The sequence below is a fragment of the Oncorhynchus keta genome, chromosome 2 (assembly GCF_023373465.1).
Source record: "Oncorhynchus keta strain PuntledgeMale-10-30-2019 chromosome 2, Oket_V2, whole genome shotgun sequence".
NCBI classification, from domain to species: Eukaryota; Metazoa; Chordata; class Actinopteri; order Salmoniformes; family Salmonidae; genus Oncorhynchus; species Oncorhynchus keta.
This window is the reverse complement of record NC_068422.1, coordinates 35,356,869-35,373,767: the sequence shown is the minus strand read 5'-3', so window position 1 is coordinate 35,373,767 and position 16,899 is coordinate 35,356,869. Positions and strand designations below refer to the sequence as shown.

Genomic DNA, 16,899 nt, shown 5'->3' with positions numbered 1-16,899 from the left:
CTGCCCCACCTTCAAACCTACTCTCCCACACCCAGGGGAGGCTAATACTGATCCAAAGGCTGCCCATCCGATCCCAGACAGTTGTCCCTCCCGACTTACTCACACTCACCTACAATCATTCCCTTCTCTTTCTCTTCTCAACTTTCTGGAAGTTGAATAGCTCAATCTTTCCCACCTCCCAACCCAACCTTTTCCTCTCCCTCTTGGTGATCTGATCTGAGATGGTGTTTGTCCTCTCTCTCTCTCTCACACTCTCCCTCCCTCCCTCTACCTCTTCTCCCTCTCAAGGGACTCTCTGCCAGCTCAGGAGCAGATGGGTGGCTGGCGATGATATGTTGTTAAAAATAAAGATTCCTCTTAACCCATTGTCAGCTAGCGCCCTCTCTATTTCTTTCTTTCTTTCACAAAACACTGCCCACGCAACACTTTACAACATAATCGCAGTACTGTGCCGCTACCGCTCTGCAGACAGTAGCCCAGCTGTCTGTCCCGTACGGCTGAGCCCTGACCTTAAAAACATGATATTTAATACATGATCGTCATAAAGTCGGCCTCCTGCATTATGCATGACTCGTAAGCAGACATAAATAATGAATGAAACCAGCAATTTTGTGGTTTCTGCCATGCAATTATTTAAATGAAATTTTCTGTCTTGGTTTTTGTTGCTCTCAGAGGATGGAGTTAGTCCAGTGACTGTTTGTCGATAAGTTATTAAAGGAACAAGAGAGGGAAAGTGGGATCAAAATAAATATTCAGGCCAGCTCTGATGGTGCAGACCCCACCAGAGAGAGATAGAAAACGACAGACGGAGAGAGAGTGTGCGTTTTGTGGGTGTCTGTCCTGATATACCTGTCATATGCTAGCATGCAGGCTGGGTTACCTTACAGATACAATGGGAGAGAGGTGAATTATGGGGACAGGAAGATTCTTCTGACATTACTTTGGCTCCATCAGATACGCTGATCCATTTCCTGCACTAAACAGCAGCACTGAAATAAATTAAATATACGGACAGTCAGTTGTATATAGGCTATAACCCCAAAAGGTTAATCAGAATCTTGCCTTCAAACGCATCAGCCATATCGTGCTCTGCCAGATTGTCAACTTTTAAAACTTCAGAGGGATTCTAAAGTGGGCCAGGGAGAGAGAGAGGGGGGAGAGCTGTTAGCTTTGAAAGAGAGTCCAGCAGCAGTGAGGGGTCCTTCCTAAAAGGGGAAACAGATTTTGCCACTGCTCTGATCATTAATATATTCATCTATTTTTTTCCAGGAGGTTTTGCTTTAAGCCCCCATATTGCAGAGGGCTCTCAGGTTTGTCTAAGGACAGACAATACTCCCTCTGGGTGAAGTGGCTCCATTCAGAGGACCTCAATAGTCCCACTGAAGTAGCTAGAGAATGGGTGGGAAAAGCCCTGGCGAGAGAAAGGAGAGGGGAGTTAGCACACAATGCAAACGGCCTCTTTGGTTATCTGATGATATTGACTGAAGACCGGAAGAAAGAGTACCTACATGCCGTTCTCCATTGTGCGTCTTTGTGTGTCAATGTGCACCTTGCTCCTCCGAGAGCTGTACTTGACCCATACCTCCTCACACTATACAACACCACACCACTCCACCCCAACTTAGATTTTTATGTTTCTTGCCCTACGTTGTGTACATTTTCAGTTTACAACACTTTGCTGTGGCAGAAGAAAATGTGATGTCAAGCTCCCACAGTTCATACTTAATATAGATCTTATCAGATCCTCCAGCAAATGGTTAATGTGGGCAAGTTTTGTATCATCATTCACTCCCTCTCCATTCTCCGCCAGTACCTCTGACAACTCCCCCCCCACCTTCTGCACACACACACTCCAACCCACCACCAGCCTCACTCCCACTCCGTGACCTCACCACCCTGAACACACATACACACACACTACACACGTGTGCCTACCTCAGTTTGATTTGTGCTGCTCACTGAGATCTGAACTGGACTGGAGAAGAGACATTGGAGAGGGGGAAAAAACTAGAGAGAAATAGGAGAAGAGGATAGAGAAGAGAAGAGAGAGAATCTTCACTCACTGATGCTGACATTCACATAGCGATCACAGATCTTGTAGGACTCGTATGGGGTAAGGCTCCACATGTGACTGAGTGGGACGTACAGATATCCAATACTGTGCTTTGGGACTTGACACCACACTGGGAGTTGTGCTGAGTCAGTCGGACACCTACTAAAGCAGAAAGCAAGCTCCAGGGGAGGGAAAGGGGCATCCAACAACAACCTGTGTTGTTTGCTCGAGCTCCTCCTTCCGTCCATCTCTTATCCTCCTTCCCTCCATCTCTCCTCTCATCCCTCATATTCTGCTCTGGAGTGGGAGAGTCTGTCTGCACTGTGAGGTAAGGACAAGCATGTTGTTGTCAAGTGCCTGTGTGTGCATCATGAAATGTTCATATCGATAAACAAGTCTGGATGTTATTCAAACTTGTATATACATCAGAGCAGTTCATTTTTTTCTCTCAGTCTCAGGGGGCTGGAGAAAGCTGTGTGGGGGTTTGGAGTACTTTGGGTTTGTTGTCGGTGGGACAAATACATGACGCATATAATGAAGCTTTATGTATTTTTTTGTTGTTTTTTATTTACATAGTTTTCTACATACTGTAGCTTTCCTCGAAACCACTGTGCGTTTCACAATGACTGCTTGTCTGTCAATCATTTGTCTGTCTCTGTCAGTCAACCTGCCTTTTTATTTCGTCCATCTCTCCTCTCATCCCTCATATTCTGCTCTGGAGTGGGAGAGTCCGTCTGCACTGTGAGGTAAGGACAAGCATGTTGTTGTCAAGTGCCTGTGTGTGCATCATCTTGAAATGTTCATTTCGATAAACAAGTCTGGATGTTATTCAAACTTGTTTCTACATCAGAGCAGTTGATTTTTTTTTCTCAGCCTCGGGAGGTTGGAGAAAGCTGTGTGGGGGTTTGGAGTACTTTGCGTTTGTTGTCGGTGGGACAAATAGATGATGCAAATAGTGAAGATTTTATGTATTTTTTCTGGGTTTTATTTACTTCATTTTCTACATACTCTAAACCACTGTATGTTTCACTATGACCGCTTGTCTGTCAATCATTTCTATGTCTCTCTGGCAGTCAACCTGCCTTTTTCTCTGTCTCTCTGTCAGCCGGTATCTCAGTCTGTTCCTCTAGCTCCCCATAAGAGTTGCTAAGTGTGATTGTGTAGTGGGAAGTGATAGCAGAAGGAAAGAAGACATAATGAAGGAGGACATCAGAGAGATCCAGCAATAACGTGTGTGTGCGTGCGTGTGTGTGTGTGTGTGTGAGAGAGCGAGAGTGTGAGAGAGAGAGCGAAAGGGAGGGTGAGAAAGAGGGGGTGGTGGATATAAGGGAGAAAGACGGCTAACACACTCAAACACACGAGCAGTTGGGTAGAAGAACCCTCTACACTCCACCTCCCACCACCTCGCCATATCATGTCCCCCCAAAACATATCCCATATTGGTGAGAATACACAAAATCCTTTGGGAACCTACCCATGCCATTTAATCTGTCCCTCTAACCCACTCACGGGAGGCAGATGGGACCCCCTAAGTCTAGGACAGAAGACATCTGACACAGTGTCTATACCGATAACAAAGCAAACCAAAATTGGTTCTATGAAAGTTCCCTGAATATTTGTTAGGTCTGAGCAAATCTTCTCATAATACAAAAACTGTCCAATTGTGGTGCTGATTATAGAATGTTTGTATAAAACATTTGCCTGATGTTGCAAGAACGTTCCTAGAACATATTTAATCTGTTTTTTAAAGGCTCCTAGAATGTTTCATTAGGTTGTGGGAAGAGTCTAATGAGAACAAAAATATATATTCCCAAAAGACAAAAACTGTCCAATTGTGCAGATGATTATACAGAGCTTCTTTTAGGGATTAAAACACCTTCACTTGATGTTAAAAGAACATTCCCAGAACACATTTTCAAATTCAGTGTACTTGTAAGACTGTAATTTGTGATTTTCTTTCTTCATCACATATGTTGAAAATCTTATGAAATGTGATTTTGAAATTTTGAAAAGGTCAAAAAATAAAAAGTATTTAGTTTGATGGTTCAGTCTGTATTTAAAAAGCATATGAATACATAAGAAAACAAGTTATATAAAGGAAGCTCTTTCCAACTAAAATCACATTTCACAAGACTTTCAACACATGATGAAGAAAGAAAATCACAAATTACAGTCTTACAAGTACACTGAATTTGAAGAGGATATGAACATTTTATATGTCCTTATTGACCATATTTGACTAATAAAAAAGCTCCACAAGGCCAAAGCTATCCCCTGGTGGCGAAGAGGGTTAATTATCTGGCTGCAGTTCTGAACATTGCATCTTCAATCCCACATCTTCTGTAACGATTTTTCTGTAACCAAGTGAAATTGAGGCCCAGATATACTCTACTGAAAGAGAGGTTGTCTTTATTTCAGATATATAAATCCAGTCAGAAATGCAGAAAAAAAAGCACTGTGTAAAAATTGACGGTTCAAATAAATAAAAAAAATCCTACTTTGAGACGCTTGATTTGCTGATCCTAGATCAGAACTCAGTCTTGTAAATATGGGTCTAGAAGTACGCAGCGTACTGTGCGCTTGGAAAGTAGACCCCTTTTTTCTCACTTTGTTACATTACAGCCCTATTCTAAAATTCATTCAATTGTTTTTTTCCCCCTAATCAATCTACACACTATACCCCATAACGACAAAGCAAAAACAGGCACATTTATTAAAACCAAAATACTGAAATATTACATGTACACAAGTATTCAGACCCTTTACTCAGTACTTTGCTGAAGCACCTTTGGCAGCGATTACAGCCTCGGGTCCTCTTGGGTATGACGCTACAAGCTTGGCACACCTGGTTGATGTGGTCAATGTTTTGCTCACGTGGAATAGAATATGTTCCGTTCAGACTCAGAGAACAAGATCGACTTATAAGCTGACTCGGTGAGTGTGTTTATAAAGAAGTGCATTGGAGATGTTGTACCCACTTTGACTATTAAAACCTACCCTAACCAGAAACCGTTGATGGATGGCGGCATTTGCGCAAAACTGAAAGTGCGATCCATCGCATTTAACCATGGAAAGAGTTCTGGGAAAATGTCTGAATATAAACAGTGTAGCTATTCCCTCCGCAAGGCAGTCAAACAAGGGAAATGCCAGTATACTAGATGTATGTGGCAGGGTCTACAGGAAATCACGGACTACAAAAAGAAATCCAGCCACATCACGGACACCGATGTCACGCTTCCAGACAAACTAAACACCTTCTTTGTAGATTATACAGTGCCACTGTCACGGCCCGCTAACAAGGACTGCGCCCCCCTTTCTTCTCTGTGGCTGACGTGAGTAAAACATTTAAACGTGTTAACCCTCGCAAGGATGCTGGGCCAGACGGCATCCTTAGTTGCATCCTCAAAGCATGCGCAGACCAGCTGGCTGGTGTGTTTACAGACATATTAAATCATTCCTTATCCCAGTCTGTTGTCCTCACATGCTTCAAGATGGTTGCCATTGTTCCTGTACCCAAGAAGGCAAAGATAACTGAACTAAGTGACTACCGCGCCGTAGAACTCACTTCTGTCATCATGAAGTGCTTTGAAGACTAGTCAAGGATCATATCACCTCCACCTCACCTCACCCTAGACCCACTTCAGTTTGCATACCACCCCAACAGATCCACAGATGACACAATCGCCATCACACTGCACACTGCCCTATCCCATCTGGACAAAATGAATACCTATGTAAGAATGCTGTTCATTGACTACAGCTCAGCATTCAACACCATCGTACACTCCAAGCTCATCATCAAGCCTTGAGGCCCTGGGTCTCAACCCCACCCTGTGCAATTGGGTCCTGGACTTTCTGACGGGCCACTCCAAGGTAGTAAAGGTAGGAAACAACATCTCAACTTCGCTGACCCTCAACACTGGGGCCCCACAAGGGTGCGTGCTCATCTCCCTCCTGTACTCCTTGTTCACCCACGACTGCGTGACCATGCACACCTTCAACTCAATCATAAAGTTTGCAGATGACACAACAGTTGATTACCAACAACGACGAGATAGCCTACAGGGAGGTGAATGTAGTGTCGAGAAAACAACCTCTCACTCAACATCAACAAAACAAAGGAGATGATAGTGGATTTCAGGAAACAGTAGCGGGAGCACCCCCTTATCCACATTGAAGGGACAGCAGTGGAGAAGGTGGAAAGTTTTAGGTTCCTCGGCGTACACATCAAACTGAAATGGTCTACTCACACAGACAGTGTGGTGAAGAAGGCGCAACAGCGCCACTTCAACCTCAGGAGGCTGAAGAAATTTGGCTTGTCACCCAAAACCCTGACAAACTTTTACAGATGCACAATCGAGAGCATCCTGTCGGGCTTATCACAACCTGGTATGGCAACTGCAACACCCTCAACTGCAAGGCTCTCCAGAGGGTGGTGTGGTCTGCACGACGCACCACTGCAGGCAAACTACCTACCCTCCATGACACCTACAACACCCAATATCACAGGAAGGCCAATAAGATCATCAAGGACATCAACCACCCGAGCCACTGCCTGTTCACACTGCTACCATCTAGACGATGAGGTCAGTACAGATGCATCAAAGCTGGGACTGAGAGACTGAAAAACAGCTTCTATCTCAAGGCTATCAGACTGCAAAATGTAGGTTGCTAAATCACTAACCCAGAGAGGCTGCTGCCTACATTAAGACCCAATCACTGGCCACTTTAATAAATGGATCACGAGTCACTTTATACAATGCACTCTAAATAATGTCACTTTAATAATGTTTAATATCTTACATTACTCATATCACATGTATATACTGTATTTTATACCATCTATTGCTCCTTTGCTATCGCTCATCCATATACTTACATGTATATATTCTCATTCACCCCTTTAGATTTGTGTGTATTAGGTAGTTGTTGGGGAATTGTTAGATTACTTGTTATATATTATTGTTAGATATTACTGCATTGTCGGAACTAGAAGACGAAGCATTTCGCTACACTCACATTAACATCTGCTAACCATGTGTATGTGACATGTAAAATTTGATTTGATTTGAATTATTTGGGGAGTTTCTCCCATTCTTCTCTGCAGATCCTCTCAAGCTTTGTCAGGTTGGATGGGGAGTGTCGCTGCACAGCTATTTTCAGGGGTCTCCAGAGATGTTCGATCAGGTTCAAGTCCGGGCTCTGGCTGGGCCACTCAAGGACATACAGAGACTTGTCCCAAAGCCACTCCTGTGTTGTCTTGGCTGTGTGCTTAGGGTCGTTGTCCTGTTGAAAGGTGAACCTTTGCCCCAGTCTGAGGTCCTGAGAACTCTGTAGCAGGTTTTCATCAACGATCTCTCTGTACTTTGTTCATCTTTCCCTCAAGAATGACTAGTTTCCCAGTCCTTGCCTCTGAAAAAATCCCCACAGCATGATGCTGCCACCACCATGCTTCACCGTAGGGATGGTATTGGCCATGTGTGGTGCCTGGTTTCCTCCAGATGTGACGCTTGGAATTCAGGCCTGAGTAAAGCATCTGAATACTTATGTAAATGGAATATTTCAGTTTATTTATTTATTTTTAATTGGGGAAAAAAACTTTTTTTTTTGTTGCTTTGTCATTAAGGGGTTTTGTGTCTAGATTTATATGGACAATTAAAACAAATCAATTTTAGAATAAGGCTGTAACATAACAAAATGTGGAAAAAGTGAAAGGGTCTGAATACTTTGCGAGTGCACCGTACGGTATGTGGCACCAGTTATGAACATTTTAGACATGAAGCTGTAGAAAACACCAATAATTTATGTGCCTCCATCACACTTTGCCTTCTTTTGCTCCATTTCTCATTCATTACTCTGGACCCCATCCTCCCCCTCTTCTCATTTCTCAAAATGTTCTCTCACTCTCCCTCACTCAGTGTCTCTCATTTCTCTCTTTCAATCTTTCTCACTCTCACCTCCTTCTCTCATTTCTCTCTCTCTCTCCCTATCTTCCTTCCTCCCTCTCTGTAAAAGCTTTATGGGTTGTTTACTCCACTACTGGGATAATGAGATCCTCCATACTTTGTAATGATGCAACTGTTGTTGTAACTCAGAGGTCCCAGGGCCATCGAGACTCAGATGTATATGCCTAGAACCTACGTACAATTGTCATCTGATCTGCAGGGCACAGCCTTGACGCCGACAAACACACGTTGAGAAGCAGGCGTTTTTTGAAGACTGTGACTTTGAATGAATGCATTTTTTTTATCTGGGGACGAGAGCCAAGACCTGTAATCATATCTTCAAATCATCACAACAGTGAGAACAAAAAAGAAAAAACAGCCCTATCTGAAATCTGTTTCAAAGTTCTTGTGGCTTTGCCTGGTTTTGTGAAGAGAATCTGTCTTCCAATTGGATTACACTGAAGCACCTCCAGATGTTGTTTGTGTTTTTCCAAACTAAATTGGCGGATTTCTGTTAACAAAGGCTGCAACGACCATGAAAAAATACCCTCTATTTAGAGAACAAACCCATTTGTACTGGCATACTATAAATAGATCTATATATTCAAATGAATCCACTTCTGAGAGATATTTGCAACCCACTTCACGCTTTGAAAGTCGTACGATGAGTGATTTTTCACCAAGTGTCAAGCTGCGCTATACAGATCCCAGTAATATAGCGTGGCAATTTGCTTTCCCGCATGAATAATTCTATGTGAATAGCTGAAATGTTTCCTCATATCAATGAATCATCTGCTGCTAGACCTGTTTAGTACATCATGAACAGTAGGAGCAGAACTGTATGTGATGGAACTGATGGATGCTTTTGACCTTTTCCCTGCTCTTTCAGTCCCTGGGAGACGGCAGAGTGTTGACAGTGTGAATGATGGCAGCAATGGCCCTGTCCTGGTATCTCTGCCTGGCCGTGACTCTCCTCTGTGGCCCCTCCTGGCCCCAAGGACACTCTGCTCTGGCCCCTGAGAATGAGGTGCCACTCCGCCCCACCGCCTGGCTGCCTGATGGAAAGGTCACCTCCATACATCTGCCCAAAGGACGCACCCGGAGGTACAGTATAGAGATCACGTCAGGGGAGGTGGATAGTATTGCACACTGAATGTTTATGTTCCGTGTCCTGGACAAAGATTGAAACACTTAAGAAAGGCCCCTGTTTAAAATGCTGTCACTACAATAGGCTATGTTATTACAAGCTACCTAAATGGTAATTTCCCGCGTAATTCTTTATTGTTTTGAGCAAAAACAATGATAGCCTTAATCTTAATCGCCATTTCTTTGGTTGTTGGAAAGGCAGTGGTTGAGCGTAGTGCGGCCGCATGGGCAGTAAGAGCAACCCACTTGGCCCGGGCTCTGCTGATCATGTCAGTGTTAGAGCTCTAACACTGGGAACAGTGAATTGGAATATGGGCATCCCTGTGAGCTGTCCATCTGTCCATCCATGCAGCCAGGCATAAAAAAAAGAAGATTTTTTTTAAATTAGAAAAAAAGCTGCTAATTATGATTCGAATTAATCAATCAGTTAAACTATGTATTGCCCTTGACAACATTAGCATGGCACAGCTGTTGATAAACTGCAGCACATCAGCAGTTGAGCCAGAAAATACATGTAAAAGAATGATACTATTTTTCAACAGGCAGAGTAAATATCCCAGAGCCTATGACAACATAGAGGTCAATTACATCTCAATATTGAATGTCTCATCTTGGTGAGTTGTGTTGGTGAAAATACAAAGATGATCAAATATTGATGTCTGAGTCGGTGATTGATAATGAGAGTCATGGTTAATTGGTGTGTTTGAATCTAATTATATTGTGAAGGAGATGAACAATAAGCTTGTAGAAGGAGATCAGAATGTCACTTGGAATGCTTTGACGGCTACATGTTACAGTACTTTTCTTAGGTACAGTATGTTATTACATTTGTAAGGGGGAAGAAAAATACATGAGAATTTCATAGACATTCCCTTTTTCGTGTGGTACCTATCTTCGTGCAGACTGTACTTCACATTGAAGAAGAAGGTTGTGATGATGTCTGTGACCGTCAGTCCCTGTGACCTCCCCATCGAATGGACCCTCACAGCCCGAACCCTGAAGGACAAACCGCCTAAAAGTCCACACTGTAAGTGGGAAACACTGATAGAAAATAAAAGCAACTACACACAACACCCTCTCACATGCAATTCCTATTCATATCAATTCAGTTTCATTACACCTCAATCCAATTCACACTGGGGCCATTTATTTTTGACATAGTGTCAATTTAAAGACTGACCCTGGTCATAAATGTCTACAAGATAGGAGAGACTTCATCAGTCCATTGGTCTTGCTCTCCCTTTCCACCTCTCTCTCTTTTCCTCTCTCCCTATCTCTTACTCACACACACACAGTACTGAGCCCAGGACTAGTATATCACTGGACAATCTGTCCAACCATTTTACCTTCAAAGCAAGAAGGACAGTAATATCCAAATGTCACACTTGTATCCTGAATGTAAGAGAGATTAGAAGGACGTTTGTATTAACGTATGATTATATCTGGATCACATACAGTACAGTGGCTTGCGAAAGTGTTCACCCCCTTGGCATTTTTCCTATTTTGTTGCCTTACAATGTGGAATTAAAATGTATTTTTTTTAGGGTTTGTATCATTTGATTTACACAACATGCCTACCACTTTGAAGATGCAAAATAGTTTTTATTATGAAACAAACAAGAAATAAGACAACAAACTGATAACTTGAGAGTGCATAACTACTCACCTCTCCAAACTCAATACTTTGTAGAGCCACCTTTTGCAGCAATTACAGCTGCAAGTCTCTTGGGATATGTCACTATAACTTGGTACATCTAGCCACTGGGATTTTTGCCCATTCTTCAAGGTAAAACAACTCCAGCTCCTTCAAGTTGGATGGGTTCCGCTGGTGTACAGCCATCTTTAAGTCATACCACAGATTCCCAATTGGATTGAGGTCTGGGCATTGACTAGGCCATTCCGAGACATTAAAATGTTTCCACTCAAACCACTCGAGTGTTGCTTTAGCAGTATGCTTAGGGTCATTGTCCTGCTGGAAGGTGAACCTCCGTCCCAGTCTCAAATCTGTTGAAGAATGAAACAGGTTTCCCTCAAGAATTTCTCTGTATTTAGCGCCATGCATCATTCCTTAATAAAAAACTAACCAGTTTCACAGTCCCTGCCAATGGTATTCTCGGGGTGATGACAGGTGCTGGGTTTGCGCCAGGCATAGCGTTTTCCTTGATGGCCAAAAACCTACATTTGACCAGAGTACCTTCTTCCATATGTTTGGGGAGTCTCTCACATGCCTTTTGGCAAAACACCAAACATGTTTGCTTATTTTTTTCTTTAAGCAATGGCTTTTTTTCTGGCCACTCTTCCATAAAGCTCAGCTCTGTGGAGTGTATGGCTTGAAGTGGTCCTAGGGAACAGATACTCCAATATCTGCAGTGGAGCTTTGCAGCTCCTTCAGGGTTATCTTTGGTCTCTTTGTTGCCTATCTGATTAATGCCCTCCTTGCCTGGTCCATGAGTTTTGGAGGGTGGCCCTCTCTTGGCAGGTTTGTTGTGGTGCCATATTCTTATTATTTTTTATAATGGATTTAATGGTACTCAGTGGGATGTTCAAAGTTTCTGATATGTATTTATAACCCAACTTTGATCTGTCCTTCTCCACAACTTTGTCACTGACCTGTTTGGTGAGCTCCTTGGTCTTCATGGTGCCGCTTGCTTGGTGATCCCCCTTGCTTAGTGGTGTTGCAGACTCTGTGACAGATCATGTGACACTTAAATTGCACACAGGTGAACTTTATTTAACAATTTATGTGACTTCTGAAGGTAATTGGTTGCACCAGATCTTATTTCGGGACTTCATAGCAAAGGGGGTGAATACATATGCACGCACCACTTTTCCTTTTTTTAATGTATTTTTTTTTAAGTAATTTTTTTTCATTTCACTTCACAAATTTGGACTATTTTGTGTATGTCCATTACATGAAATCAAAATCTATTTAGATTACAGGTAATGCAACAAAATAGGAAAAACGTCAAGGGGGATGAATACTTTTGCAAGGCACTGTATTGCCAATACTTGAGGAAAAGGGTTTAAATTTGTCATTTATAATAACACATATAGAGAGGGTTCTGCTTTTTAAAATAACTTTTATAAGATTGATAGATTTGTACAGAACGGCATGCAAGTAATAGCCTATACAGTACAAACTGAAATTCAGCTAAATTCAGACCTTTACCATTTAATTGAAAATGTCTCATATTCATGCCAAATAGATTTTATTTGTGCTTCTATGGGTTAAGCAGAACCCAAAATATAGCAAATCTGGTGGAAACCTCTCAAAGAGTTGCAGAAATAGAACTTGAGGGTTAAATAGAGAACAGATAAGTCTAAGCTACATACTGTAACTATATTCCATTTAAAAAATAATAATAATCTCTCGTTGAGCACAAAAAGGACAGTTACCAAAAGTAGCCTATGTAGGCTAGCAATGATGTTATGCAACATGGCCCTCACCAGCCTGCTTAGTTAAAATCAGTGGGTATTCTAGATGGACAAATGAGCAGCTTTATGAAGTTATACTGTGACACATAAATCATTCAGAGTTTGAACCCTATGTTCCCCAAAGTCTGCCTAAATTATTCACTTCGATTGTGTAACATTTGGTCACTTTTTATTTCCCAAGGTAAGGAGAAATTAAAATGGATGATGGTGAAAAGGGGTTTATATGAATAAGGGACTATCCTCTTTGCACTTCATTGATTATAGTTGACTACTGTATTCATTTAAAGTAATCAGGATACGTATTGAACTGTAAGACTGTATCTTCAATGAGTGTGAATGTATGTTCTGTCTAGTGAATGTAAGTATGTGTGCGGATGTATGAGGCAGAATATTAATGACCCGTGGCTTAAATAACAGTGTTTTCTGCACAGGGAGTACCAAGAAGAGTATGCCAGAGGTGTGGTGGAGAGGGCCTGGAACTGAAGCCAAGATACACACCTACACTGGCAATGCCATGGACACCTACACAGGTCCTTCCTATGCCCCAGCATCTATCTACATCCTCAGACTGCGCCCCAAGGACCAGGACACCAGGGCTACCATGTACCTCCATCAGGGCTCTGGGCCCTCAGGGGCCTTCCCGGAGCTTCCCTCTGACCCCCATGTCCACACTCTGGGTGTAGGAATGACCAGTGTCACCCTCAGCTGGGGCCCCAGTACCTCCCTCACAAGACTGCCGCACACCCAACGCATCTATGACTACTGTGTCCTTGTCAACCGCAAACACAACTACCGCAACCTCTGTGCCGCCCGGGAGGGCATCAGGAAAGAGCAGGAGAAAGACAAGAAACGGCAGAAGATGGACAAACAAAGGAAAGTAACTGTGTGGCCCATTCTCAAAAACTGGTGGTGGCAGCAGTGGGATGCTGAAACAGATCTCCGGTCACCTGCTGCGCTCCGTGACCAGCATGATGATCTCCAATGTGTTTGTAAGGGAACAGAGAGCGTGTGCACTGTTTCAGAGCTTGTCCCCGACACGCAGTACTACTTTGACGTCTTTTTGATTGACAGGCTAAATGGAACCAGTGCAGCATATACTGGAACGTTCGCTCAAACACATGAGGAGGCCCGACCAGCTATCACACCACTCAGGGAAGGGGAGCTCCGGTGGGTGACCTTCCGGGATGGAGGCTCAACCTCTGGGGAGTTCTTTAGCTTCCGTCCCCGGGGTTGGCAGCAGAGTGGCCTGCTCACTCTCCAGAGCTGCGGAAGCAGTGAGAAGATCAAGGTCACCATCTCCAGCAAGGGCCAAGAGCTTAGCTCACAGGCTGTGGGAGAAGACTTGGCTCAAATCTGGCTCCAGGGCAGCCCCTCCTACCTCATCCACCTGGAGAGAGAGGGAACTGTGCCCCCCAGACAAGCTGCTCTAGGGGCACTGAAGGCCTCTGTTAAGATGCAGGCATCCTCTGCTTACCATCGTCAAGGGGTACCTTCGCTCCCCACCACCCTGCAGATTAAGTCTTTCAACAGGCTGAGGAGCTGTGACTCCATCACCCTGGCATGGATGGGCACAGAGGAGAGGAGCCTATACTGCGTGTACCGCCGGAGGCTGGGTAAGGGCGAGAAGGGAGGTACGGCACCCTGCATGGGGCCTGAGTCACGATCGGACACTGAGAGAGTCGTGTGTAAATACTTCCAGGAGCTAAACCCTCGGCGGGCTGTCACGACGGCCGTGATCGGGGGCCTGGAGCCTGGGGTGGCCTACATGTTTGATGTCTATCTAATGAGACGCTGGGGGATCCCCATAAAGTACAGCAGCAAGACAGTGAGAACCAGGAAGGAGTGTTGAGCTGTTGCCACCTCCTAGTCTCGTAGTCTGCAGCAGCATTGGACTCAACAAAGAGGTGATTTACAAAGACTTACCATGACAAAGCCATTCTACTATGAGGGAGACTGTTAATAATTGTGGTACACCCTCCGAAGAGTGGTCGCATTTGAACACTGGTACCCATGGATTGGGTAGGAGAAGCAGAGGGGGAACCGCACACCAGCAAAATTAATTCCATTACAGTAACCTGCTGTGCTTTTTGTCTTTTTGTTTATAGTTGTGCCAGTTGTCCAAGTACTTATTCTGAGTCTGAGTACAAAGGAGGATAGAGGTTTTTGATGACAAAGAATGTCAGCAAAGACTTTGCTCAAAAATATGCAACAGAAACAGATGGAGCTTTGATCGTACTTTACAATGGGGATAGAGAACGTATGGCAAGATCCTACAGTATATATTTAGTGCTGCATTGTTTTGTTCTATATTCTACAGGCTTAAAACACAGATGGGGTAATCTATTGATACTTAGCGCAAAGTCCGTGTGTAGGCTATCTTGTGTTCTGCTTTCGCATGAAGCAGGTAAAATGAGCTAGCGACTAGCGTCATTGTCTTTGATGTATTTTAATTGTGCTATGCTTAAAATGCCCAATAAACACATTAGTATCTGCATCTCGGTATCAACATCTAATAAAATATCCTCTTTTGTTTGACTCTTTGCTGACAGTTAGTTGAGAAAATGATTAAATTGAGAAATCAATGTGACCCTAATGTTAACACTTGCATTTATTTATATCTACTTGGATGATTACTACAAAACTAAAGAAAACGAATGAAAATCATGATTGCCTAGCTGCCCTACCTGCTTCAACAGACAGAATGGGTGGTCATCAGCCTGTGATATCAGAAAGTCCTGATTCCACAAAACACACTAAAAAAGTAACCAATACGAGTGTGTTTTTGCATCGACGTAAGCATGTTTTCGTTAAGCCTGTTGCATGCTTCCCAGTCTAAACAGTTTGTGCCTATATTATGCCTAAATTAAAATGTGTGATGTTTTTGTTAGTTTTGGTGTTCGACTGATATTTTTTCCGGCTGTTCGCACACACAACATAAAATGTTTTTATCCTGAGGCAAATTGAAGTTCGGTAGCCGAAGTCTACGCCCCTTCGTCTGTGATTGATCAACAGTAGGGGTGGGAACTATGGACATAATTTTTCAATTAAGTGTTTGCTGTGATTCAACCAGAAAGCGCAGCAGCAAATAGTTTTCATGAAAAAAATTCACTTCAAAAGTACTGCACCAAAAATCTTAGCTAGATGTAAAATTGTGTGACTTAGACCTCCTCAACAGAAATGTTTAAATTAATTACAGATTTCTTGATTTATCTTAATGATTAATTTTGAATATAAAATTTGTTGTTTAGATCCTGGATTCTGATTGGTTGATATGCATGAGTTGAGGGACACCATGACGTGTTAATCTCATAATTCCACTGTCCCACAGCCCAGGGAAGAAATTCATAAACTTCATCTCCCTCTGGGAAAAAAACATTCACCATGGAAACCGTAAATACTCGCAATTCCATTAATTCATTAACCAGCACAGTGCCAATGGCCTATGTAGGCCTATTGGATATTATTTTATTTGAATATGTTTAGCTTAGCAACATTGAACAAATAGAATGATTAGAATTAAGGACTGGGTCAAAACATGAGAGAAGGACTAAACACTTGGGTAGAAACTTCAGAATGCAAAAGTTATCCAATGCATGCCAGCAGGCAAGGAACATAATGGCTGTGAGATTTATTGGCAGCCCCTAATTGAGAACAGAAAAGTGCTGGGCCATTTTAGCTGGCAACGATGTGAGTGGGACGTCCCATTTTCCACCACAGAAGAGGCAAGCACTGACTGTCAATATTTTACCTTTATTTACCAAGGCAAGTCAGCTAAGAACAAATTCTTATTTTCAATGACAGCCTAGGAACTGAGCTAATCAGTGGGTTAACTGCTTTGTTCAGGGGCAGAACAACAGATTTAACCTTGTCGGCTCAGGGATTTGATCCTGCAACCTTTCAGTTACTTGTCCAACACTCTAACCACTAGGCTACCATCACCAGGACCACAGACATTACTTCCACTCACTTGCCATCAACGGAAATGTCACTATAGCTTGATTAGCTCAGACTCGCTAACCATAATAGTTGTTGCCAATGTAGGCCTATTTGATACTTTTAAATCATTATTTATTGACATTCTTGTCTCTCATTATCATTAAATCTATACTAGGTAGCTAAATGGAAATGATTTGTTTAGCATAGCAAGGAAGAAAATGATTAGGATTAACGACTTGGTCAAAACATGAGAAAATAACTAATGACCAGCGGCTTGGGTAGCATCTTAAGAAAAACGTATTTACTCATTAAAATAATGTTTTATAAATATTTTGGCAGCCATTATATAAAAGCAGCAAGGCCCTCGATCCCAGGGATTATTGT

At 42.8% G+C, this 16,899-nt stretch overlaps 1 protein-coding gene across 2 annotated transcripts; it reads left to right on the top strand.

Annotated features, from left to right (window-relative positions):
- Window positions 1-1,867: 1,867 nt before the first annotated feature.
- On the top strand, window positions 1,868-15,466 carry ndnfl (neuron-derived neurotrophic factor, like). Of its 2 annotated transcripts, XM_035796087.2 has the most exons (5): window positions 1,868-2,381; window positions 2,775-2,799; window positions 8,888-9,102; window positions 10,047-10,171; window positions 13,011-15,466. In XM_035796087.2, the coding sequence occupies exons 3-5, from the start codon at window positions 8,921-8,923 to the stop codon at window positions 14,426-14,428; spliced, it is 1,725 nt and encodes a 574-aa protein (XP_035651980.1). In that variant the 5' UTR covers window positions 1,868-2,381; window positions 2,775-2,799; window positions 8,888-8,920; the 3' UTR covers window positions 14,429-15,466. The 2 variants fall into 2 exon arrangements, with proteins under 2 accessions (XP_035651980.1, XP_035651985.1); XM_035796092.2 differs by lacking the exon at window positions 2,775-2,799.
- The last annotated feature ends 1,433 nt before the right edge of the window (window positions 15,467-16,899 follow it).